The sequence below is a fragment of the Pieris napi genome, chromosome 13, assembly GCF_905475465.1.
Source record: "Pieris napi chromosome 13, ilPieNapi1.2, whole genome shotgun sequence".
NCBI lineage: Eukaryota > Metazoa > Arthropoda > Insecta > Lepidoptera > Pieridae > Pieris > Pieris napi.
The window spans coordinates 5,637,359-5,662,241 of NC_062246.1; the positions used below are offsets into that span (position 1 = coordinate 5,637,359).

A 24,883-nucleotide genomic window follows, 5' to 3' on the forward strand; every position below is an offset into this window, starting at 1 on the left:
AAAAAGTTTTGATTTGAAAAAAATTCATATCGTATAACTTAATATTATCTTCAATACACTCAATAAACAACTATAAATAGTATGTCTAACGCAAGAACTCATCAGTACCAATCTAGTGGATATTATGAAAAAGATACAGGATGTAGATATTTTCGAATTTTAAGAAGAATTAGTAAAAAAAAGTCAATTTTCATATAAAAACCAAAATCAATCATAACTCTGCAGGCGTTGACCTTAGAGACCTCCCGTAGAACAATTTTTTGCCGCTGATGACCTCATCTATCCCCTATTTGCGTTTGATCCACGACTTTTTGGCCACCCTGTATAAGTAAATAAAAATATACTTTTTTACATAACAGAAATATTGTTTCATCGAAGTATGCAGAAAATATGTAGTATTATTTGATAAATTACATATGCTAAATGTAAAATAGGTAAATTTTTTACTCATAAATGGCAACAAGATGTCGCGCGATTACAGCGCTGCGTCTGGGGGACTTCTTTCATGAAAAGGACTCTACTTTGGAAACTACCAACTTTTGAAATTGTATCTACCTACTCTATAAAATTCGACGAGTTGGTAACACTGGGTATCCGTTATAGTGACATTTATCATTTATTTCAATTTTCAGCACAGAGATCACTCATCGTCTTAATCTGTGCTAATAAACGAAAATATAAGTAATCCAAACCCTATAAAATTATATCTTTGAAATTCAAATATTATAATTATTATATGCTACAAAGTTTAACGTAATTTCTATACATCGCTCGGTAAATCGAATGTTCTAGATAATTGATTTTTGTTAGGGGATACCCCGTAACATAAAGCTGACGCAATATTTCTGATAGGTTGACAACTGGCAGTTAAAACCATTATATCTATTACAATTGGTTAAAACATTTGTATTAAATATTTATACAGCTTTGCTATTTGTTAATATGAACATAATATGCGAACTTAATAAATACAATTGAGCCGAGTTTTATGTTAAAAGAACAACTAAATCATTAATTTCAAGTTTCAACGAAATCAATATCTCCATTGTAAACTGGGATAGAAGGAAAATTTTGTTTATTTTGTAAGTAAACTATTACATTCTATAATCTATTATGTATTTAGTAAATCCTTATTGTATTCGTATATTTATATTATAGACACAATTTACTTATCTAAAGGACTCTTTGGTAATTTGTTGTTTCTAATTTCGATACCAATAACAATTCTATCAATACACCAATATGGTGCATCGCTTGAACGTAATTAATTAATAAAAAAGGGATATGTAACACTAATAGTAAATCGTTCTTATCTTTCACACTTACAGATTTTAAACACTTTATTCCTATGAATTTCAGTGTAATATAATCAAGGCAAAAATTAAAACATGTTATTGAGTCACTTGAAAAGATAAGCTTTTCTAATTGTCTATATTTATTGAGAATTCATATTTAAATTTTAAAAATATTTTTTCACAGGAACAGATACAGTAAACATCAATTATGGGTAGAGGTAAGATATTTCATAGTATTTATAGCTATAATTTATAAATTTATCTTAAAGATTTACCTTTTTATACTTCAATGTATCACCTTCATAACAAAAATATTTTTTGAGAAATCATCTTTTTATTTATTAATTTAGAATATATTTCTGTAAAAAATATTTCAGGAGGTAAAAAGAAAGGAAAAAAAGAGTCTGAGGCTGTAGGAGAAGGCTTAGGATTGCTGTCTTTGGAGGATCAACCTTCCACATCATCAGCTATTGCTACTCAGGAAATTAAGAAAGCAGACCCACCACTTCAGAAAGAAGCAGAAGCTGATGAAGCTATTTCACTGCTGGGTGATGGAGGTGCTAAGAGAACTAGGAAGAAGAAAAAGAATGCACCTCCTCCACAAGAAGCACCTTTAAACCCAACTCAAGCAGCTCCAGGGCCTAGTCAATCAAGTCCTGCCCTTCAGGCTGTTGTACCTTCGGCTGGACGTGGCCGTGGAGGTGGATCTACCCCTTCACAGGCTGGTTGGGGTAGAGGTAAATCTCTTATAATTTTTGCTCAATATAGTCCTGTACCTGGTATTGGTAGCATAACAGCTAATAGCCATATTATTACTAATTACTTCTCGATATCCATAAAGCTAATGTAGCAAGCTTAGGACGGCATGCTACAGAAACTTGAATGTTGAAGATGAAAATGGCAAGTTTAGGAGTATATTAAAATGTAATAAAAAACTGTGCTTGTTTCATAAGTAACTGGTGCAGCATTCCAAGTCAAAATAATTATATATAAAATAGTTTTTGTTGGTGCCTCTTCTGTTTAGTATTTAGAATGTTTACCTGAGAATTTTTAATTTCTTTACTGGTATTGAGTTAAAATCATAGCTGAAGTAAGAAAAATATATAATAATTATATAAAATGTGTGTGTCAACAAAAATTACAATAGCAGCTCTAAGAATAAGATGTAGAAATTTAGCTAAGTCTGATTCCTGTATGTGCGTTGGATTTTGATATATGGTGCTAATAGATTGTGCCGAGTCTTGTTTCTCAATCTCAAACTAAGTATCCTTACTTGTTTAGGTAATGCTCCTTACTAATTAAAATGTAATATATTATTTTACTCACATAGTGTAATGTTTAATCTTTATCACTTGAAAAAGTTGCATTGCATCTTTTACAGAAGTGTATTTATAAACAATACTAGCTGACCGGCCAAGCGTTGCTGTGCCTAATGTTTTTGTTATATTACATAGTAGGAAACGGTAGGAGAACACCAGTCATGGTGACAACCATGCTTTTTTGGTGGTTATGCCATTAAATTGTAGCTTATGTGAAACGTTGGTACTTTCAACACGATGCCATCTGTTAGAATTGTGACTATCAAATAATAAACAAATATTTTGCAATAAGATAATATTGCGGGTGGGTATAAATTGAGATGTAAGCTATCCTATCTTTTAAGTTGGATCAAACTGCACACGGTGTGCTAATTTGATTGATATCGGTTCGGTAGTTTAGGGAGTCCATAGCGGACAAACAACGTGACCCGTAGTTTATATATATTAAGATATAAATATATTATTTATATGTTTTTGCTTAAAACCATTCATTTGACCTCCAGGTGCCCCACCACCAGTCTGGGGGCAGAGTAAACCCCAAGTTGGGGCTACACAGCAGGCCACAGAAAGAGCTCCAGGACCCTGGCAAGCACCTCAACCTATGGCCCCAGTACCACCCAGCCAAAGTGCTCCTCAGATTTCCCAAGCACCAAAAGAACTGAGACCATCAACCTCTCAAGTACCAATTGAACAACCACGTCCAGCTAGTTCAAAACCAACATCAGTGGTGTGCCGGTTCCAATTACCGAAAAAAATACGGGCTAGGGTTCCTGTACCTGCTGATGCTACGAGAGTTCTGACTAATTATCTACCCATGACTATAAAGCCACTAATAATTGTAAGTATATTTTATATGAGTAAAGTTAACTATAGTCGTATTTTTTATTAGACGAAGCCAACTGACAGTAGCTAATGTCATTTTGTAAAATAATGTTGCCATATTTAAAGTAATAGTGATACGTTCAGTTCTTATTCAATCAGATGCATGAACAATGAGTGTGAATAGTTAATCATTTCAAACTATAAAACTCTGATATAAGTTAGATAGTAACAACAATCAGTTTTTTGACGGTTTTTTATAACAAAGCGCGGCGCCATCACCGATGATTAATTAAGGAGTTTTTTCAATCATTCACTTTGTCACAACACTATTTTTATTTTATTAAAAACTAACAACACCGTAAACGTCAGTTGACTTCGTCTAGTTAAAAATACGACTAGTTAAAAAAATATTGCTCATTTTGTAAACCAAAGCACATTCTGTATGTCGATGCAAGCTCTAAACTTTAAACAAGCAAACAAAATTGTTTAGGCATGCTATTAGTATTTTTTTGTTCTAAATACTTATATTTCATATAGACTTATAATATGATTGACTGTGTCTATGAAAAACGAAAAAAGTTCATAGGTGCGCAAAAAAACGCCTTAAACCATGTTTAAAAGTAATTTTTTTTAGTAAGAACTGGCAACTCTTATCAAAGTGTTATAATTTCTACTTCATAGTCTTTAATATTGAAATTTCCAAATCAATACATCAACTGCTGCCTCCACTCCATGATCTATCCTCCGCTTGTCTCAGGGCATAAGTTATGTGAACACCCATAATTGTCTGAATTTGATCAGACCAATTAGTAGGCGATCAACCCCAACTTCTCCTAATATCAGATTATCTCCTGGTAGCTAAGTATTTTATTAAGTGGGTATATATTTGCGAATAACCAATGAATGATAATATAACTATTTTTCAAACGTCGTCGTCGGCTATACATGAATAATAATAATATGTCAGGACAATTCACACAGATTTATAATTTTCTTGAAATATGACTCAAATATTTTACGTTGTTCCTTTCTTTCATAATACTATTTTACTTAAGAAGAATTATTATTTATTGACCATTCTCTCGATTGGCATCAAAAAAATTAAGGGTGTTTTTTTTTTGCACAATTGAGTCGGTTCGATTCCCTGACGAGACAAGTAATGCTTTTCAAAATGAAATAAAGTCTTCTTTCGGCAAAATAACCTATCTACAATATTTAAGGTACTTTCCGTTAAGGTCCCGTAGTCTTGGGAAACTCTGTAAACACTATTTTTATTATGTTATTTTAGCATCGCTACGACGTCGCTATCAATCCTGACAAACCAAAAAAATTTATGGCGAGAGTATTCCAAGCAATGAAAATGAAGCATTTTCCGAAACATATAGTTGCATTTGACCAAATGAAGAATTGCTACGCACTAAAACCTCTCATAACTACAGATGAACGGTTTATGACTGAGGTAAGATTTTATACTTAGATCTTTAAGTCTGTCTAGCAAGCCAGCCAGTCACTAATACTAAACCATAAACACTCTACTTTATTTTATATTTTTACAAAATACAAAGTAATGTATCTTCTTGCTAACAAGAACTCTGACTATCTTAATATATATAAATTACGTGTCACATTGTTTGTCCGCTATGGACTCCTAAACTACCGAACCGATATCAATCAAAATTGCACACGGTGTGTAGTTTGATCCAACTTAAAAGATAGGATAGCTTATATCTCAATTTATACCCGCAATATTATTTTATTGCAAAATATTTGTTTATTATTTGAAAGTCACAATTCTAACAGATGGTGCTGTGTTGAAAGTACCGACGTTTCACATAAGCTACAATTAAATGGCATAACCACCAAAAAAGCATGGTGGTCCCCATGACTGGTGTTCTCCTACCGTTTCCCTTGAATAGTTACTACTATGTAATATAACAAAAATCTTAGCCACAGCAACACTTGGCCGAGTCTGATAGTTGATTATAAAATTCAATAATAATTTATATGAAATGTAATTTAAAAGGTTTAAAAATATTTTTAAAATAGCCATTTATAAGTGTCTAGTATCCAACTATGTTCTGGAAATCAACTGTATATTGTACGTAAAATTTGATTATGCTTAAATTTGACAAAAAATCTTTTTATATATCTTAGAATAAATAGCTTCTTTATATGGCTGTGTCTATCACATGTCTAGACAGTTTCATTACCACAGTGCTTTATCTAGAACAATAATTTGTGAACTTTTTAGATTATACATATATAAATATATTTTAAGGTATTTATATTTAAGTTTGTTATGGCAGAGCTGGGAACCCTGACACGGGTATTTCTTACTTAAAAGGGTTCCCAAATCTTACACATTGTAATGCATATCTACTTATATATAATAAAGACATTTTTTTTAAATTCAGTCCCGTTAAGAATGAATTTGTTTTTATAAGGTGTTTCTCTTTTGCAGGTTGAAATCAAGGATGACAATGGCAAAGTATGCAAATATGAAGTTGGATTGAAATTGACTGGAAAGGTGGACTTGGGCACGATTTTGAGGTATTATTTATTTCATAACTCATATCAAATTGCGTATGTACTTAATTGTTAAAGTAGTAGCTTATGATTCTAAGTTCTCGAAACTTGGATAAAGCAGTGTTTTGTCTTTCTTACATAGAAAATACATTGTAACCACAAACACTGATTTTAGTCCACCGATTTAGTTATGGATGGTTATGTGTGCTATGTTAAAGCAAAATAATGGTTTTCTGATTAAAACTATGCTTCAAATTCTATTCAAAAGTATTACTAACATAGTATATTATAAGTCAAGACTGCTATACATGATGGCCAAAAAGTCGTGGATCAAACGCAACTAGGGGATAGATGAGGTCATCAGCTGCAAAAAATTGTTCTACGGGAGGTCCTTAAGCTTGTTTGTAATTCCTCCTAGAAAAATATTTGAGCCTCCCATGGCCATGTGTAATACCTTTTCAGAATCCCTATTAAATGCGCCAAAACTTGTAATACAGGGTCACTTTTCGGAAGAGTATTTTTTTTTAACAGTGGGGTCCATAGTAAACAAAAAGTTATGATTTGGGAAATTTTTATATTGTATAATTTAATATTATCTTCAATACATTCAATAAACAACTATAAATCTCTAACGCAAGGACTCGTCTATAATACTTTTTTTTTTAATTTGCTTTAAAAGGTCAGTACTCAGTACCCTTTTAAACCAAACTAAAAAAATTAAGTTATTAGTTTGACTAATGTATGTGACATTCTTAGAATTGTATACTTAAATATAATCATCTGTTTGTTGGTCCACAAATTTCTTTGGAATTGAAAAGTCCTCCACATTGAGAAAAGTCAAATTTTCACCAAAGCAAACAGGTTCAGTAATTTTAAAGATGTGGGTACATTTCTCAAAGGGGACATGTATAAAATAGATACCTAAGACTTAGAGCGAGGCCCCACTACGCCACGTTTAAACGGATCGACGGACAAGAGACGAAGACGGTAGGGTGATCACTATTTCTTAATGCTCTCAGAGGTGATATCCAGAATCTTCTATGCTTTCTAAGTTGAATTCGGCGGTGGCGTAATAAAATAAAAAAAGAACACGTTTGTGTCTGTCCATTGCGAAGGCTGACACGCAGATGCGACGGTGTGTATACCCTCTTGGGTCGCGACGTCGTGCGTCGACGCAACGCAGGCATACAATGCGTCGATCCGATGCGACGACGCGACGCAACGCAGTAGTGGGGCCTCGCCCTAAGTGGTTGCTAAAATTGTTTCAAGACCTAAACCCAGCTCAACAGTAAGCAAAAATAAATATATCGGGCTTTAATTTCAGTTATATGCGTGATGGGACATCGTTAGCCCCACCAACGGAGGCAATTCATTGTATCGATGTTGTTTTGCGTCACGGAGCCCTCGAAAAGTATGTGAAGGTATGTTTTTACTTTTACTATGGTAAAGTTAACCTCAAATTACTACTACATCCGGATAGCAAAACTTTGTAACATTAAGCTATTATTTTAGCTAGCTTAGTTAAAATTATAGTTCATTATATGTAAACCTATTTTTACAAAAGTTTTTCACATTTTTACACTTTATATACTTCATAGAAGATTTCAAAGAAGATTAATCCGGCTCGAAGGACTAAATTTTAGATCTAGAAGAAGCTATAAATTAGAAATATTTACGCGTTCAGCAAGGGACATTTGATCTCTAATTACTAGTATTTTTAAATGCTTAAGACAGTGCCAGTAACTTTGGAGTAGTAACTTCAACGTATTAGCACGTGACTATAAATGTACTCTTTAATTATTTGCAGGCCAGCCGTCAATACTTCATGCGCCCCAGGAATCCTATCGACCTTGGAGATGGTCTTGAAATGTGGACTGGTCTGTTCCAGTCGGCCATTTTTACTTCCAGGCCGTTTATCAATATAGATGGTAAGAACTGCATAGATATACCCTTTCTGACCCTTAAGCACGTGTTAAAGTACCTACTTAAGTTTTTACTAAACGATCATTGCTGAGTCAGTATTTTAAATTAATTAATTTTGAGATAATTTGCTGCAGTTTAAATCTATAGTAAAATTTGGTATAAAAATTATAAAGAAATTCGGCTTCTTGGCTGTTGATTTTTACATTATAAGTGACTTATTGGCGATCATATATGACAAAATTAATCATAAACGAAAAATAATATTTGATCATCGTTTTATATTTAGGCGTGCATTTTGTATGTTTATTCACTTGTTTATCGGAAACTATTAGATTGTATATATTCCAATTTAGGGTCCAAATTTCATTAAAATCGAATGAGTGGTTTTTGGGATACAGTTATCCACGCATTTTTGGAATATAGGTACCTCTTAAATAAACTTTGAAGGTATTTAAAGTCTTCTTTTCTATCGCAGCCAATTAGCTTAATTAGCCATTCAATTAACAGCCTAACTAAACAGCACTGTTTAACTAGCGGCCTCAAATATTCAGCCGTAGCGAAACGCGACATACATCCTGCGTGGGCCAATTCACGCTTGTTTTCAGTGGGAATGTGGTATTTACCCGACCGTGTCGGCTCATTCGGCTGCTAATGCAGCATGAAACTCCCACTAGTTGGACTAAGGAGCTGTTGGAGAAATAGTTGTTGCTCAATTATCCCACCAGAGGGCGATGGCATCGTTACTGCCCTACGCCTTAATAACCCTAATATAATAAAAATAATAATAAGATGAGGAGGTGCTATTCTATAAGCCGGCACCTCACGGCTATTGTCACTACACTCTTCTATTGTACTATTTTTCACTAAACTTTGGTAAAATACCACCAAAGTTGTGGTTTGCCGACCCCATATTGGCGGAGTTTCGACGCTAGCCGCTAGGTGGCTAAATTTAAATTACCAGTCAACAGGCAAGTAATGATGATGCCTAGATGTTTTATCAAAGGGCTAAATATATTTCAGGCCGTTTGTTAAACGGCGTTGTTTATTTAAGAGGCTAGGCTGTTAATTGAAGGGCCAATTAAACTAGTTGGCTGCGACATTTATACCTTAAAATTAAAATTTGTTTCAGTTGCCCATAAAGGTTTTCCGAAGTCACAGCCATTAGTGGACACATACTTAAATGACTTCCGTTTGGATGCCAACAGTCCTATTGAAAAGCAGCGCAGAATGGAATGCGAACTGTTTGTGAAATTTCTCCGTGGTTTAAGGGTATATATTATTTTTGAAGTTATACTTTAGGCGCGTTATGAAAAATGTATGACAGTCAAATTTTACAGAATGTGACACAAAGTTAACAGAATTAAGTTGCCTACGGAAGATGCTACGGCATTGGACATTTAAAAACAACATTCGAATAATAATATAATTTATGTTACACTTAATGTAAGAGAATAAGAATAAATATTTATTTATTTAATTTTAAATGTAAACTGAACTTTATTGACTATAATGACTCCTTTTCCAGTCTTTGATTATTTAATTGTAATTAATTATTTGCATGCAATCAAAAACTATTTTTAATAATGCCAAAGTATAACTTCTTACGCGCGTACATAAGTACACGCACCCTTTTTTATATAGCTTTAGCGTTAAAAGACAGTATTTTAAATATACAAGGATGACTTTGTTATGTAAAATAAATAAATTCAGGTATATATATTGAAAAATTACCTTTTGTAAATTTTAGTTTTTATACCGGTACTATCATAATGTTAGCAGAATACCTAATTGCTAACCTTGGGTTTTTAAAATAGATGATTTGATTTTTACACCCAATAATTAGATGGTGCAATTCATAAGTTATTAATATTTGGTCCTAATCTATAAGGGAAAGATAAATATTAAAAACTACATAATTCATTTAAATCACTCTTAGAATATTGCTTATGGCTGTTGTACAAAATATGCATAACTTGGTTCTATTTAAGGGGTTACATACGTCCCATTTTTTATTTTTTATATTTTAAATACTGGCAACAATATTTAATCATAGTCAAAAGATGTGTGGATTGTTTATTTATGTCTTAAGGTGGTGGCAACAATTGGTGACGCTAAAACCGGATTCAGAAAGCGTGAATTTATTTGTAATGACGTCAAACCGCCACCGAACGTCCTCAAATTCACAATGCAAGACGATTCGGGGCGTAGCCGGACTATTACCGTGGAGCAATACTTCACTGAAAAGGGATATAGGTAAATTGTTTATTTAAAACGTTAACATATGGTTGTTTGAAATCTCACCGATATATATATATATATATATATATAATAAGATATATATATATATATATTTTAATTATAGATCAGTATATTAATTAATAATTGTCATTTTTCCTTTTTAATTGTATTATTTAATTCTCCATTTTCTAATATATATATCAGTGCATGCTTGTAATTAGTAAGTTTTGATTTTGTGCTTGTCTGTGTGTATTGTTAGGGAGCGTTCAAGTATTACGTCACACAATTTTGGAGATTATTGACACACACAACCCCCCCCCCAACCGCCAACTATAGTAAAACGTTTCGTGACCACCTAGTGACTCTTTATACCTAAAATTACAAGTCGAAAATAATATCGCGTAATTCAATCCCCGCCCTGCATCGTAACGTTTTACAAAAGGACCCCCTACAAAATTCGTTACGTAATACTTGGGAGCGTCCCTTAGTGTGTGTTATGAATAAATAATATAATATATAAAACATTAAGTATTTTTCGAATTATTTGTCATTTATAAATGGATTGTTTTTTCAGGCTTCGCTATCCAAACATTAATTGTATTTGGGTTGGACCGAGAGATAAAGAGATATACTACCCAATGGAGTTATTACAAATTTCATTTGGACAGGTAGGTACTCTCACCGTTTCTCCTCCGTCGCTTCGAGTTCCATAGCGGAATTTTCCCATGACCTACTATCACTTGTATTTGTTTGTCCTACCTGAGTGTTTAAATCTGCAATAGGAAGAACATGTTCTCCAACTAGGTTTAAAGCTATTTCTTTTTGTAGAATGAAGTGATTGCTTTTTCGGACGATTTTACTATGGGGGAGTTCGCCTGTATTTTTGATAGTAATTCATTTGTAGTACAGCGACACGTTCTGAATTTTTACACGCTTTATATTAGCTTCACCTGTATGTATGTATGTAACCGACTCCTTAGGACTCGATTTGGACCCACTTTAAACGGACAGATTTTATTCAAATTTTGCGCACCTGTCAAAGATCGATGACAATGCAATAATCCGAAAAAAAATTTTTTAACTAAAAAATAAATAATAAATAAACGTGTTTTTTAGTTTTTTTTTAACTATTATTTATTTCTTTTATGTTTTTTCTTGATGAGAAAGTCTACCCCGTACAATCCAGGCTTTTCTTCTTTATCTGCAACACATAATGGCGTGCAAATTTGTCTTACATAATTAAATTGTCGAATTATATATATTACATTAAATTTTCAATCATATCATCAAAGTCAATTCTTATATTATTTTATTACTACATAATCACACTACTAAAATACACAATTACACTAGCAGACCGGCCAAGCATTGGTGTGGCTAAGGTTTTAGTTATATTACGTAGTAGTAACCTATTCAAGGGAAACGGTAGGAGAACACCAGGCATGGGGACCACCATGCTTTTTTAGTGGTAATGCCTTTAAATTGTAGCTTTTTCAAACGTTGGTACTTTCAACACAGCGCCATCTGTTAGAATTGTGACTATCAGATAATAAACATATATTTTGCAATAAAATAATATTGCGGGTATAAATTGAGATTGACTATCCTATCTTTTAAGTTAGATCAAACTGCACACGGTGTTCAAATTTGATTGAAATCGGTTCAGTAGCTTAGGAGTCCATAGCGGACAAACAACGTGACACGTAATTTATATATATTAAGATTATAAAATTAATGTTAATGTTAAAAACTTATTTTTTCATCTCTTTTATTATAGGCCCTTAATAGACAGTTGAATGACAGACAACTGGCGAAAATGGTCCGTGAAGCGGCAACACCACCCAGTGACAGAAAGCGAAAGATCGAAGAGGTTATTAGAGACGTAAGTCAAAGAAAATTGCTATTTATAAGCTGATTTTTTTATTGTTTTAACATTTACAATGTTTCTGAGCATAATTTTTTTTAATTTGCTATAAAGATTTTTTAAATGTTTTTCAGATGAAATATTCGAGTAACGAATATTTCAAGGAGTTTGGATTGGAGATCTCAAATAATTTCTATGAAGTTGAAGCGAAAGTTTTGCACGCGCCAGTTTTGAATGTTGGCGAGGGAACCGTAAAACCAAGGTAAACCAATATTTAAATCAAACTGTTATTATTATAATTTGTTCCATTATTTACATAACTATGATAAGTTAAAAGTTCTAGTCTTGTTTAAGACGAGAAATAACAATAGTAAAACTGCATTTAAAAAAAAAAGTTTGAATCATCGTCATTAAATTTGAATCGGTAGACATCCCTACTCATCGGCAAAGAACTCTCAGTACTCTTTTCAAATAGAAAATCATCATACATAATGACTATGTCAAACAACACTTATATAGTCACCCATAGACACTCACATAGCCATAGGGCTAATGCGTTACCGGCCTTTTAAGAATTGGTACGCTCTTTTTTGAAAGCCAAATTGGTTCGGAAATACTTCGGTGGGCAGCTGGTTCCACACAGTGGTAGTAGGCGGCAAAAACTGCCTTAAAAAACGCTCAGTTGTAGAACGACGGACGTCGAGGTGATAATATTATATAATATAATATTGTTGTAGCATTGATGGATGGATGGACGCGTGGTACATTTTTAAAGCCAATACATATAGAGTAATCCCCCCCTATGACGCAGTACCCCTATAACGCGACTTTCGTCTTCCATATAACACGGCATTTCCCCCTTATAACGCTGAGATTTCTCAAGCTGTATTTCTGTAGTGTGAATTTTATAATTATTAATTTTTTTTTTTTTTAATGATTTGTCGAGACCATAATAAGTTCTGCTTACCATTGCACCTATTTGCAATTTTTACAAAATTAAACAAAACAGCTTTATTAAATTCCTAGTTTTTGAATTGTTCAATCGGAACCAGAATACTCCTACAACGCCATTTCCTATAACGCGCTATGTATATACATATATATGAGTTATATTTAAAATACAGGGGCGGAGTTTGGATGGCAAAGAAACTGCTGAAAGCCAGTGCTCTTCAGTCTTGGGGCTTCTTGGTAGTCGACACTGATCCTAATAGACTGCAATGCCATGACATCATTAAGAAGGTATACAAATCCCTACTATTATTATTTAAAAAAAAATTAGTTCTTAATTTTTTGGAGTTAACCTCAATTGGTCAAATCAAATCTTAATTGGTCAAGATACAATAAATGTGAGATTTTTGTAATTTAACAAGTAAGTGCGTGCGTACAAAGTACACATGTCAGAAGTGAAACTTCTTTGGCAAACTAATTTTTAACTCTTGTTCATATTTATACAAATCTAAAACTATAGATATCCAAAACTTACAGGTAGGGAAAAAGGAACATATGCTAGGAATTTATTGAATTTAATTGTCATTAAAATATTAAGAATCGAAATTAATACAAATAATAAATGTAATTTTTAAATTTATTTCTTCGATAATGTAAACACATTTTAATTTACAATTCGTTATTTGAGATTTCAATAAATTATTTTGCATAAAATCTTATATTTCATAAATTCTTTACGAAATTTTAATTTAAAAATATAATTTCTATAAGGTCACCCTTCACCCTTCTCACTCTCTCTCAATCGCTCTCTCCCTTTTCTCATGCGTCTAAAGAAGTTTCACTTCAAAAACTTGACATTGGTTTACGTGTTTACAAGCATGGTTACAGGGACTGGTGTGACGCCATCATAGCACCGTTTTGGCAGCTTCTTAAAATAATTAATGTATAATGTTTGTGGTTAATGAATGTGTAAAAGCCAAACTTAACAGAAAGAAAAATAACCATTTGTATAGATTCTTTAATCACGAATAAATCAAATGATTTTTAAAATCTTATCAAATGCCCTATAAAATACTAAGGTTTTATTAATGTTATCCTTTTCAGATTCAAGGCGTAGGTCGCCAAATGGGTATGTCGGTACAAGATCCAGCCTTGACCAACTTCAATGTGAGGGCACATGAGTTGCTCACGATCTTCCGTCGAGCGGCTGACAGTCGCATCAACTTCCTATTTGTCATCGTCAGTTCACGGTCTAGGGATATCTACCAAAAGGTATGGAACTAGTACTAGGCCTAAGAAGGTGACTTTGGGAGCGTTCAAGTATTACGTCACGCAATTTTGAGAGATTGTCACCCTCCCCCCCATATAACGCACCGTAACGGTTTTCTGTACCCAATAGTAAAACGTTTCGTGACCACCCAGTGACTATTTAAATACCTAAAAGTTACCATTATGTGGTGTAAAGTAATGGAAAGTCGAAAATAATATTAACAATAACGCGTAATTCAATCCCCGCCCCGCACCGTAACGTTTTACAAATAGAAAATTCGTTACGTAATACTTAAACACATTCTAGAATACTAGAACGTAGTATTAAGGTGAATCAAATAGCGAATGAAATGTTAAGAAAGAATAGTTACGTCCGTATTTCATATCTCAGGTCACAAACTTGTCTTAAGTGATGTCAAATATGTCAAACTTTATACAGAAATAATTAATTTGACAGATCATAAAACTATTAATAACGATTTTGACGTTTTGAAAATATGTCAAAAAACTACTTTAATGGATATGTTCTATTGTCTTATTGCTATTTCCATATTGTTTTAGGTGAAAAAAATGGCGGAGTTGGAAGTGGGTATTTTGACACAGTGCATAAAGGATCAGACAGCCGAGAGACGTATGAATGAGCAGACCATACGAAATATATTGCTAAAGGTAAAAATTTTATTTAATATATTTTTAGATGAAGTTGTTTTGGCTAATAGATTTTAAAAAATTTTCGACAATGTTTTCTATGTCTTCGCTTACATTTATTCTCAAATATTGATATATAATTGGATTACAATCCAGCATAATAATATGAAACATAATTACAAGAGTCCAATAACACTGTATACAACAGGAAACTGTTTCTTGTATTATTCTCAAATAGCATAATCAAAAAAGCTCAGTTGTCACACAGAATCTTTGCGCGTTCGTTCGAGACACCTAATTCCTTACTTAGAAACATCAAAATAGTTTATTTTAAACTATGAATCTGAACTTATTTATTTCCTTACAACAAAACCAAAACAAGAAAACATAAAACCTACAGCTTTTTATAATAAATTATAATTATATATTAATATAATTGAATTTCTTAAGTTAGTATGATTTATTGTCTTGATACTTCATTTGTAATTGTTTGCAACTACTCTTTTTATTTCTGTTATATATTATTTCCGAATAGTTAACAGGTATAATACCCTAAACTTTTTCTTGATTTGGATCATTGTATTCTGATTTTGATTGTTCCGAATAAAGTTGTGTTTCTATCAATAGTAAAATACTAAGTACGTAATTTCATAGAAATACAGTTACTATCAATGTAAAAAAATTTAAAATAAAATCAAATATCAAGTAAGTTTAATCCACAAAAGATATCAAACTTTTAGGGATACCATACTATTTTTTTTTTAATTTGCCGCGCTTTTTCGTTATCTTCTTTCATTAGCCAGACTCTAGTAAGGTCCCTCGTTACCTCGTACACTAGTGAGATATAACTTGTTGTATCCTACCATATCCAAGACAAAGATTGATACATAACCGGCGAAAATGGTTCATGCTAGCCAATAGACAAATGCAGCAGTTCTCATGTCAAATTCAAAATCATTTAGGTAACACAATACACTTATGAACGTCAATAAAGAAATACATATTAAATTCTAATTTAACATTTAGTGCCAGTTTTTAGCTCAGTGTTTATTTTTAGGTTAATTCAAAACTGATGGGTGTGAATCAAACCATTGGCACTGCGTCCGAGCCGGCTTGCCTTAGAAGCGGTGGGGTTATGGTCGTCGGAGCTGATGTGACCCATCCATCGCCTGATCAGGTAAGAACATTAAAGATTAAATAATTATAAATGCAATATGCTTCTCTGTGCTGCTCTACGGCGTAGAATCTTGGACGCTGACAGAGACTATGTCCAAAAAACTGGAAGCGTTTGAGATCTGGGTTTATCGACGTATGCTTAAAATATCTTGGACAGACCGCATACGAAATTCAACCGTGCTGGACAGAATGCAGAAGAATAAAGAAGTGCTTATGACGGTTAAGAAAAGGAAACTTGAGTATTTCGGACACGTTTTACGCAACTCCAAAAAATATGAGCTCCTTCAACTAATCATACAAGGCAAAGTGGCAGGTAGAAGAGACCTGGCCGCAGACGCACGTCCTGGTTGAAGAACTTGAGACAATGGTTTGGTCAAAGCACCAAGTCATTGTTTAGAAGGCGGCATCCAAAATTAAAATAGCCAGGATGATCGCCAAGGAGATGGAACTATAAGAAGAAAAAGAAAGAAGAAGATGCAATATGAACAAAGAATACTAAACTATTATCGGTGTCAGGTGTCAATAACACCTTAGTTGCTTAAATATAAATAAAGCGTTACAAAGCCTTTACGTCACTTCTTCATAAGTTCACAAATAAATCGTTTATTTGCAATGAAAGCGCTACATTCAGAGTGATTAAAATAAAAAATGTGTGTACTAGGTGTACACACGTAAGAAGTGAAACTTCTATATGACCTTATTTTTCGAAAAATGATCTACTATATGCAACTTTACAGAAATTGGTTAAATAAAGTTAAATTAGATAAAATTTAACAAAAGGCTTTTATTATCATAGACGTGAATACAAATACAATTATTTCATTTTAGCTTATTACTACTAAGATTATTACAGAATTTCATTAATTATTTATTATACTAATAATTCATATTTTTATATGAATTATTAGTATCATTGCTATCGTTATTATATATTTTTGTTAGTAATGGCTTCGAATCTCTTCGGATCAACCGTGGTAGGGACAAGAAAAAATGGCACGCAACCGAAAAATGTCACGGTAATTTTTTTTACCAAAAACGTGACGATTTGCTACAAAATTTCTCCCATACATTTTCATTTTGTATTACAGACGGACATACCAAGTATTGCAGCAGTGACCGCATCGTTTGATACTAAATGCTTCCAGTACAATATCGAATTGAGTATTCAAACTCCAAAGGTAAGTTTTTATAAAGTTATCCCTTATTTTCGTAAATTTTAATTTCGCCCTTTCGTTACTCATAATTTAAAGTTCGTGGATATTTTTAGGTTAATTTGACAGAGGTAAAGTATATAATAATGAAACAACGGTGGACGTTGACAGACTAACTTTAATTCAATGACAATCATACATAGACCCACAAATGAGTACTTTCTTTATAACAAACTAGATGTCACTAATAGTACGTAAACATTATTTTGATACATATTTAACACACTCCCTTATCAAAATAATTGACATATAGACAAAAGAAAAAACAACTAATCATTTGAAACATAGTGAACAAATTTCATTCTACAATGGAGTGACACCTAACTGTTTAACAAAATTATAATGTTTTTGGCAACATAAACTTTTTGTTAATATATCTGCTGGCATATCATTTGTATTTAAGTACTCTATTACAATAAAATTATTTTCAACAGCTGTTCTAACAAAATGAAATCTAACATCAATATGCTTGCTTCTTTTATGAAATAAACTATGTTTAGTTAACAATTGTGCACTCTGGTTGTCATTATATAATAGTATAGGTGACTCATTTCTACATTTCAATTCTATTAACAAGTTCCTTAAATAAATGGCTTCTTTACTTGCCTCACATATAGCCATATACTCAGCTTCTGTGCTAGACAAAGCTATTGTTAATTGTTTTTTACATTCAAATGAGATGACACTACCAGACATCTTAAACATAAAACCTGTATAAGACTTACGGTCCACACAATCTGATGCCCAATCAGCATCCGCATAGCCTATTAAATCTAAATCATCCTTGACATATTTTAAACCAAAATGTTTTGTTTTTTGCAAGTACTTTAAAACACGTTTCACATGGTTCCAATGTGTTTCATTATAATTATTATTAAACTGACTTAGGTAACAAACAGAATAAAATATATCAGGACGGGTTAACATTGATAAATAAAGCAAACTTCCTATTAATTGTTGGTAAGGATACTGAGTACAACAAGTGTCTCCCTTTTTAAGCTTTAAATTTACCTCCATAGGTGTACTAACTGGTTTACAATTTTTCATATTAAACTTATTCAACAAATGATCAACAAATTGTTCCTGATCTACAAAAATCTCATCTTTTTTTCTTCTGACCCTCATACCTAAGCACTGTCTAATGTCTCCCAAGTCTTTTAATTTAAATTTAGATTTTAGTTCAGTCTTAAGACATTCAGTTTCTCTTTTACAATCAGAAAAAATAAAAAAATCATCTACAAACAAAGCTATATATGTTCTGGTAGTATTATGATGTTTAATAAATAAACAAGGTTCATACACTGACTTTCTATATCCAAAAAATTGTAAACAATCATCTACACGCTTATACCATGCCCTAGCTGATTGTTTCAACCCATAGATTGCCCTCTTTAGTTTTAACACTTTGTTCTCCCTATCATGACATTCAAAATTCTCAGGTAAACACATATATACATCTTCATTTAAATGCCCATTTAAAAATGCTGTGGTTACATCAAGGTGAGTTATATCTAGATTATATTTAACACTTAATGCAAACAATAGTCTTATTGTTGAGTGACGAACCACTGGGGAAAAAGTTTCGGTATAGTCTATTCCTGCTTTCTGTGTAAAACCTTTAGCAACTAACCGAGCACGATATCTTATGTTATCATCACTGTCCACTTTTTTCTTTAACACCCACTTACACTTAACCACTGTAGCTTGTTTTGGCCTGTCCACCACTTCCCAAGCTTCATTTTCTCTGAATGATTTCAGTTCTTCTTTCATACTGGCTCGCCAGAATTGACTTTCTGGACCATTTAATGCCTCTCCGAGTGTTATCTCTCCTTGACTACTGTCTTCACACTCCACCATACACAAGTTATTGTAACCATACCTATCTGGTCTCACTCTAGTGCGTTTGGGTAATTGCTCTGGCTCAATTGGTTCAACACCTGGGTCTGAGACTGTGTCAAATGTCTTATCACTGTAAGTACTCACTGAAACTTCAGATTCTGGGACATAAGTTTCATCCCCACAATCGTCTTTAGAGGAAGAGCTCTCAATTTCTTCATAATCATTCTCTTGCTCAGTTACCTCCACTGGATGCTTACATTCCAATGGTATTTCTACCATATTCTGGTTTGGACTTTCCATGACAACTACATCTCTGCTGATTGTGACAATGTTAGTTACAGGATCATATACTCTATATCCTTTAGTTTTTTCTGCATAACCTACAAAAATCAGCTTGTTGGCCTTTTTATCCCATTTCAAACGTCTTTCCTTGGGAATGTGAACCATGACTACACTGCCAAATATACGCAAATGACTTAGGTTTGGTTTCTGACCAGTCCATACTTCATAAGGAGTCTTATTATTCAGCCCCGTGACAACTGATCTATTTCTTAAATATACTGATGTGTTGACGGCTTCTGCCCAGAACTTCTTCTCTAATCCGGCATCATAGATCAAACATCTGGCCTTTTCAACTACTGACCTGTTCATCCTCTCGCAGAGACCATTCTGTTCTGGTGTATAAGCATTAGTTCTCTGGTGAACTATACCTTGCTTATTTAGATAACTGCCAAATTCACGACTACAAAACTCCCCTCCATTATCAGTTCGGAGAACCTTGACTTTCTTTTCTTTTTGGTTTTCTACCATTCTCTGAAATTCTTGAAAATAATGGAACACTTCATTCTTAGCTTTCATAAAATAAACAAATGCCATTTTGCTATAGTCATCCACAAACAAAACATAGTATTTTGATCCTCCAATCGATTGATTTTCCATAGGACCTCCAACATCTGCATGAATAATCTCCAGCACATCGTCTGTTTTTGATGAACTTTTCTTGAAAGGCAACCTAGTTTGTTTTCCTTCACAACAAACAGTGCATGAAGATTTGCCTATGTTTACCACCTCAGGATATGTGATTCCATCTACAGCTCCATTTTTCATTTTATTCAGGCTATTACTATTGATATGCCCTAATCGCCGGTGCCAAGTCTCACATGATGTTATTGCAGGTGCTGCAAATATTTCATCGACTTGTAACGTTTGTAATTTATACACACCATCAACTAATTCTGCTTGGCCAACGAGTTCTTTCTGTTGATTATAAATATAGCAAAAATCTCCTTTGAAAATTACATTGTTGCCATTCCTAATCAACTGACTCACAGAAAGCAAGTTAGTGGTTAAATTCGGAACATACAATACATCTGTAACTGTAACGTCGTATTCTTCTCGATTGACTACTGTAACGATGTTTACGTCACCAGAACACAACACTGAAACTCTAGTCTGATTTGCGATAATAATTTCTTTGGTTTCCTGCTGATGCGATACATTCGTGAGGTTATCTTTGTTTGCAGTCATGTGTTTACTTGCGCCACTATCGATATACCAGCTGTTCTTATTAAAATTTCCACTCAGAAAAACAGCACTGAAGGCATTGGTCTGTTTTCGTTTAGTATTATCCGATTGCGCACACTGATTTTTATAGTGACCGGTTTGTTTACATTTGTAGCACTTTATAATTTTGATAGGTTGCGTCATATCTGACTGTCTATTAAAATGGCCGCTTTTAGTATTGCCACTTTTCAATCTATGTCTTCCTTTCGCAATAAATGCACTTTCTGAACCGGATGTAGTACCAACATAATCATCAGCACACATATCTACCAATTTTGTTTTTACAATATCTGCACTAACCTCAATTCCAGAATGCTCAATGGCCATTATCATAGGCGCATATTTTTCGGTCAATCCCGCTAACATTAATGCTCCAATCCACTCATCGGTTATACTGAATCCTGTTCCTCGAAGTCGCTGGCCCGTTTCTACAATTTGAGTAACATACTGTGCCATTGACTCACAGTTTTCTAGCCGAATGTTAATGAGATTTCTCAGTAGACTAATCTTCCTCATATAGCCGGAATCATCATACATATGTTTAAGCGTAGACCATAAATCATATGCCGTAGCTGCCTGCTTGATATGAACATATAAAGATGTATCGATTGTTAATATCAATTTTGCCTTGGCTTTAGCATCACTTTCAATATCACTCGCCGACGCCGATGCTGATAGCTGTGTCTTGATTTTATCCGCCATGTTTTCTAGCACCAAAACATTTTGCACCGCAAAACACCAGTCGTCATAGTTTTCACGACCCTTCAACTTTGGGACGTTGGCTATATAATTCACCGACATTATTATAGCAGTATGGATAAAGATAATACTTTAAACTTCCATAATACACTTAAAAACGGGTCTGGGCCCATAACCTATAATAATGAAACAACGGTGGACGTTGACAGACTAACTTTAATTCAATGACAATCATACATAGACCCACAAATGAGTACTTTCTTTATAACAAACTAGATGTCACTAATAGTACGTAAACATTATTTTGATACATATTTAACAAAGTATACGTTAGGTAGGTAAGGTACCTTTGTTCCATTTTGATGGCCCTAATAAAACAAGGACAAAAGAAGAATAACCGTGTTTTTGTGGATAAAACGGGCACAAATTTTAAGTCGAAATATAATTTAAAAAAAAATAGCATTTCAGCAAATTCCAATCCGTAGTGTCATGTTTTGTTTTATATACAGAAAGAAGTGATCGTCGAGTTTGAAAGTATGATGGTGGAACACTTGAAAGTCTACAAAAAGCATCAAAACACGATCCCGAAGAAAATATTCATCTTCCGTGACGGGGTTTCTGAAGGACAATTCGCTCAGGTATTAACTTGTTTAATGTTAGAGATTATTTGGGTCTTTTAGAATACTTAGTAGAAAAAATAATATTAGTAAAAGTTAGCAGTGTAAATAATGAAGTCTTGTGTAAAAGTATATAGTAGAAGATGAATTAACATTGTTTTTATTTAATTTATCGAGTATGCTTCATAGGTCCGAAAAAATTCTAATTATTCGTTGACTGTATTTGTTACAAAATTTTAAGTATTCGAAAGGCTGTTAAATATTTTTGATTGTTGTGAATCTCCCGCTATTATTAAAGTTATGATTTTTCTAAGTTTTTCAGTACATTTTTATATGAAATATTTTCAGGTTATGAATAGTGAGCTGGTGGCCGTTTACAGGGCGTATGAACGTATGGCTGGGACCAATGTGAAGCCTGAGGTTTTGTTCCTTTTAGTACAAAAGCGACATCACACTAGGTATTTATATCCGTACATATTATAAAATGTTAAAATGAACGTGTCTATGAAGAAAACCACTCAAATTCTGCCATACGGATTTTTTTTACATCTTAATATATATAAATTACGTGTCACGTTGTTTGTCCGCTATGGACTCCTAAACTACTGAACCGATTTCAATCAAATTTGCACACCCTGTGCGGTTTGATCTAACTTAAAAGATAGGATAGCTTACATCTCAATTTATATCCGCAATATTATTTTATTGCAAATATTTGATTATTATTTGATGGCAAGGACGTCACATAAGCTACAATTTAATGGCATAACCACCAAAAAAACATGGTGGTCCCATGACGGGTGTTCTCCTACTGTTTCCCTTGAATAGGTTACTACTATGTAATATAACTAAAACCTTAGCCACCGCAACGCTTGGCCGGTCTGCTAGTATAATATAAAAATAAGTCGCGTTTCTATAACTTCTTAGCATAATTGTTATAATCGGATTTTTTATAGATAATTTTATGATCTACAATTTTTATCAAAGATACTTTTCCGATAAAACTTACCGTTTTGCTGAAAATCGCGAAAAACAATTTTTTTTACCTTTTGAATAAAAAAATTCCATACACGGGAATGATGGGGAACTTTTAAATATTATTTATAATTATGTTTTGAATAATTTTATTGATTTTCAGCTTGTTGGGACTTTATGTACCTTCGAATGTCTAAATTGACCAGACTATAGGTATTCTTTTCATCCTTCCGAACTAGCACGCCATGATTATTGTTTTAACTGGGGATATCCGAGTTATTTGTACTCGTTTAATTTCAGATTCTTTTTGGGCGCGAACAACGCACAGAACGTGCTGCCAGGAACAGTCGTTGATAAGGACATTGTGCACCACAGCGAAATGGACTTTTACATGGTAATGATTTTAATTAGCAAATATTTTTTTTTATTCTTTTTGTTAGATATTTTTCAATTTTAAATTTGTCAAATTTTATTACAATTTTCATATTTCAGGTATCACATCAAGCAATAAAAGGCACGGCCCGTCCTACACGTTATTATGCGGTGCGCAACGATGGCAACATTCCCATAGAGGAAGTAGAGCAGTTGACCTATTATCTGTGTCATTTATACTCGCGCTGTACTCGCTCTGTGTCATATCCCACGCCCACGTACTACGCTCATCTTGCTTGTACTCGTGCCAAACATCTCACAGCGTAAGTCATCTATGCATTATAATTCAATTTTTTCTATCTGTAGATATATAATATAAATACATTACTGCACAGCCGGTTCGAACACATGACCACAAACTATGGTGTGACCGACAGGGTAATAATAACTGTTTTATAATGAACTGTCTATTCAAAAATGTCTTACATGTAACACTAAACTTTAATCCCGGTAAAAAGTTACGGACATATCATACAACATAGGGAGCGTTCAAGTATTACGTAACGCATTTTTTGGAGATTATTCACATACCCCCCCATGTAACTCGCCGTAACGTTTTTCAGTACCCAAGTACAGTACTGTACTCGAGTATAGTAAAACGTTTCGTGACCACCTAGTGACTCTTTAGTTACTATTATGTGGTGTTAGTCGATAATAATATTAACAATAACGCGTAATTCAATCCCCGCCCCGCATCGTAACGTTTTACAAAAGGACCCCCCCCCCCCCAAAATACGTTACGTAATACTTGAACGCTCCCATAAACAAACATAAAATTATAATTAATATTTTATTTTCATGTCTGATATTCACAATATATGTTGAAATATAAAGTGGTTAATTTTTGTTCACAGCGGAGACAGATTCAACAACAGAGACTTGGAGCTGAGACCACAACGGCTTCAAGTTTTGAACAGGATGCTCGATTTCAGCCGCATGTTCTTTGTTTAATTTATATAAAATAAAAAAATATAAGAAACAAAATTACAAAAAACCAAAAAAAAAACAACAAATTTACGAAAAATCTGTTTATATAATCGTATGATCAATCAGGCACTTATTAAATGTTAGTCATTTCTATTGTGTGTTTGCTAAAAAATCTATTTATATCAATAATATACATTATTGGTATTTTAATGAATTTAAACAGTCTTTGATACAAAAAAAAATCGTTCTTAATTTGATTGTTTTCTTCGTAAAATGACAACGTAGATGTCAAAGTACTATGTTCGTCTACATATATAAATAATGATGTGAACTTATTATTCTTCAAATAAACATAATATAACTGATTTTTCACCATAATTACTCTTTTTTGTATTAGCATATAAGTATAAGTAATAAAATGGCATTTTTTGACCGAATGCTATATAACTATTCATACATTAGTCTTTATGTTCTTTTTATGTAACCCCTTGATGTTTATAAATAAATATGTAAGATAAGGTAATTTTAATTTGTTGACTCACACGGAGCAATACACAGACCCTTTACCTTTAGATACCAGCAAACTTCTTGA

General features: G+C 33.2%; 1 protein-coding gene across 1 annotated transcript; it reads left to right on the forward strand.

Annotated features, from left to right (window-relative positions):
• Positions 1-864: 864 nt before the first annotated feature.
• LOC125055631 (protein argonaute-2) lies at positions 865-24,814 on the forward strand. Its single transcript, XM_047658101.1, has 23 exons — positions 865-1,082; positions 1,480-1,513; positions 1,673-2,032; positions 3,118-3,452; positions 4,725-4,895; positions 5,898-5,986; positions 7,287-7,383; positions 7,770-7,890; positions 9,015-9,154; positions 9,975-10,138; positions 10,698-10,791; positions 11,901-12,005; positions 12,122-12,249; positions 13,112-13,226; positions 14,040-14,207; positions 14,766-14,873; positions 15,910-16,029; positions 17,117-17,206; positions 21,850-21,978; positions 22,306-22,415; positions 23,233-23,326; positions 23,425-23,627; positions 24,219-24,814. The coding sequence occupies exons 2-23, from the start codon at positions 1,504-1,506 to the stop codon at positions 24,313-24,315; spliced, it is 3,048 nt and encodes a 1,015-aa protein (XP_047514057.1). The 5' UTR covers positions 865-1,082; positions 1,480-1,503; the 3' UTR covers positions 24,316-24,814.
• Positions 24,815-24,883: the final 69 nt, after the last annotated feature.

Coding starts and splice junctions, on each gene's coding strand:
- LOC125055631 (XM_047658101.1), top strand. Junction 16,030..17,116: donor CCCATCCATCGCCTGATCAG/GTAAGAACATTA, acceptor TTTGTATTACAG/ACGGACATACCAAGTATTGC. Junction 22,416..23,232: donor CAAAAGCGACATCACACTAG/GTATTTATATCC, acceptor GTTTAATTTCAG/ATTCTTTTTGGGCGCGAACA.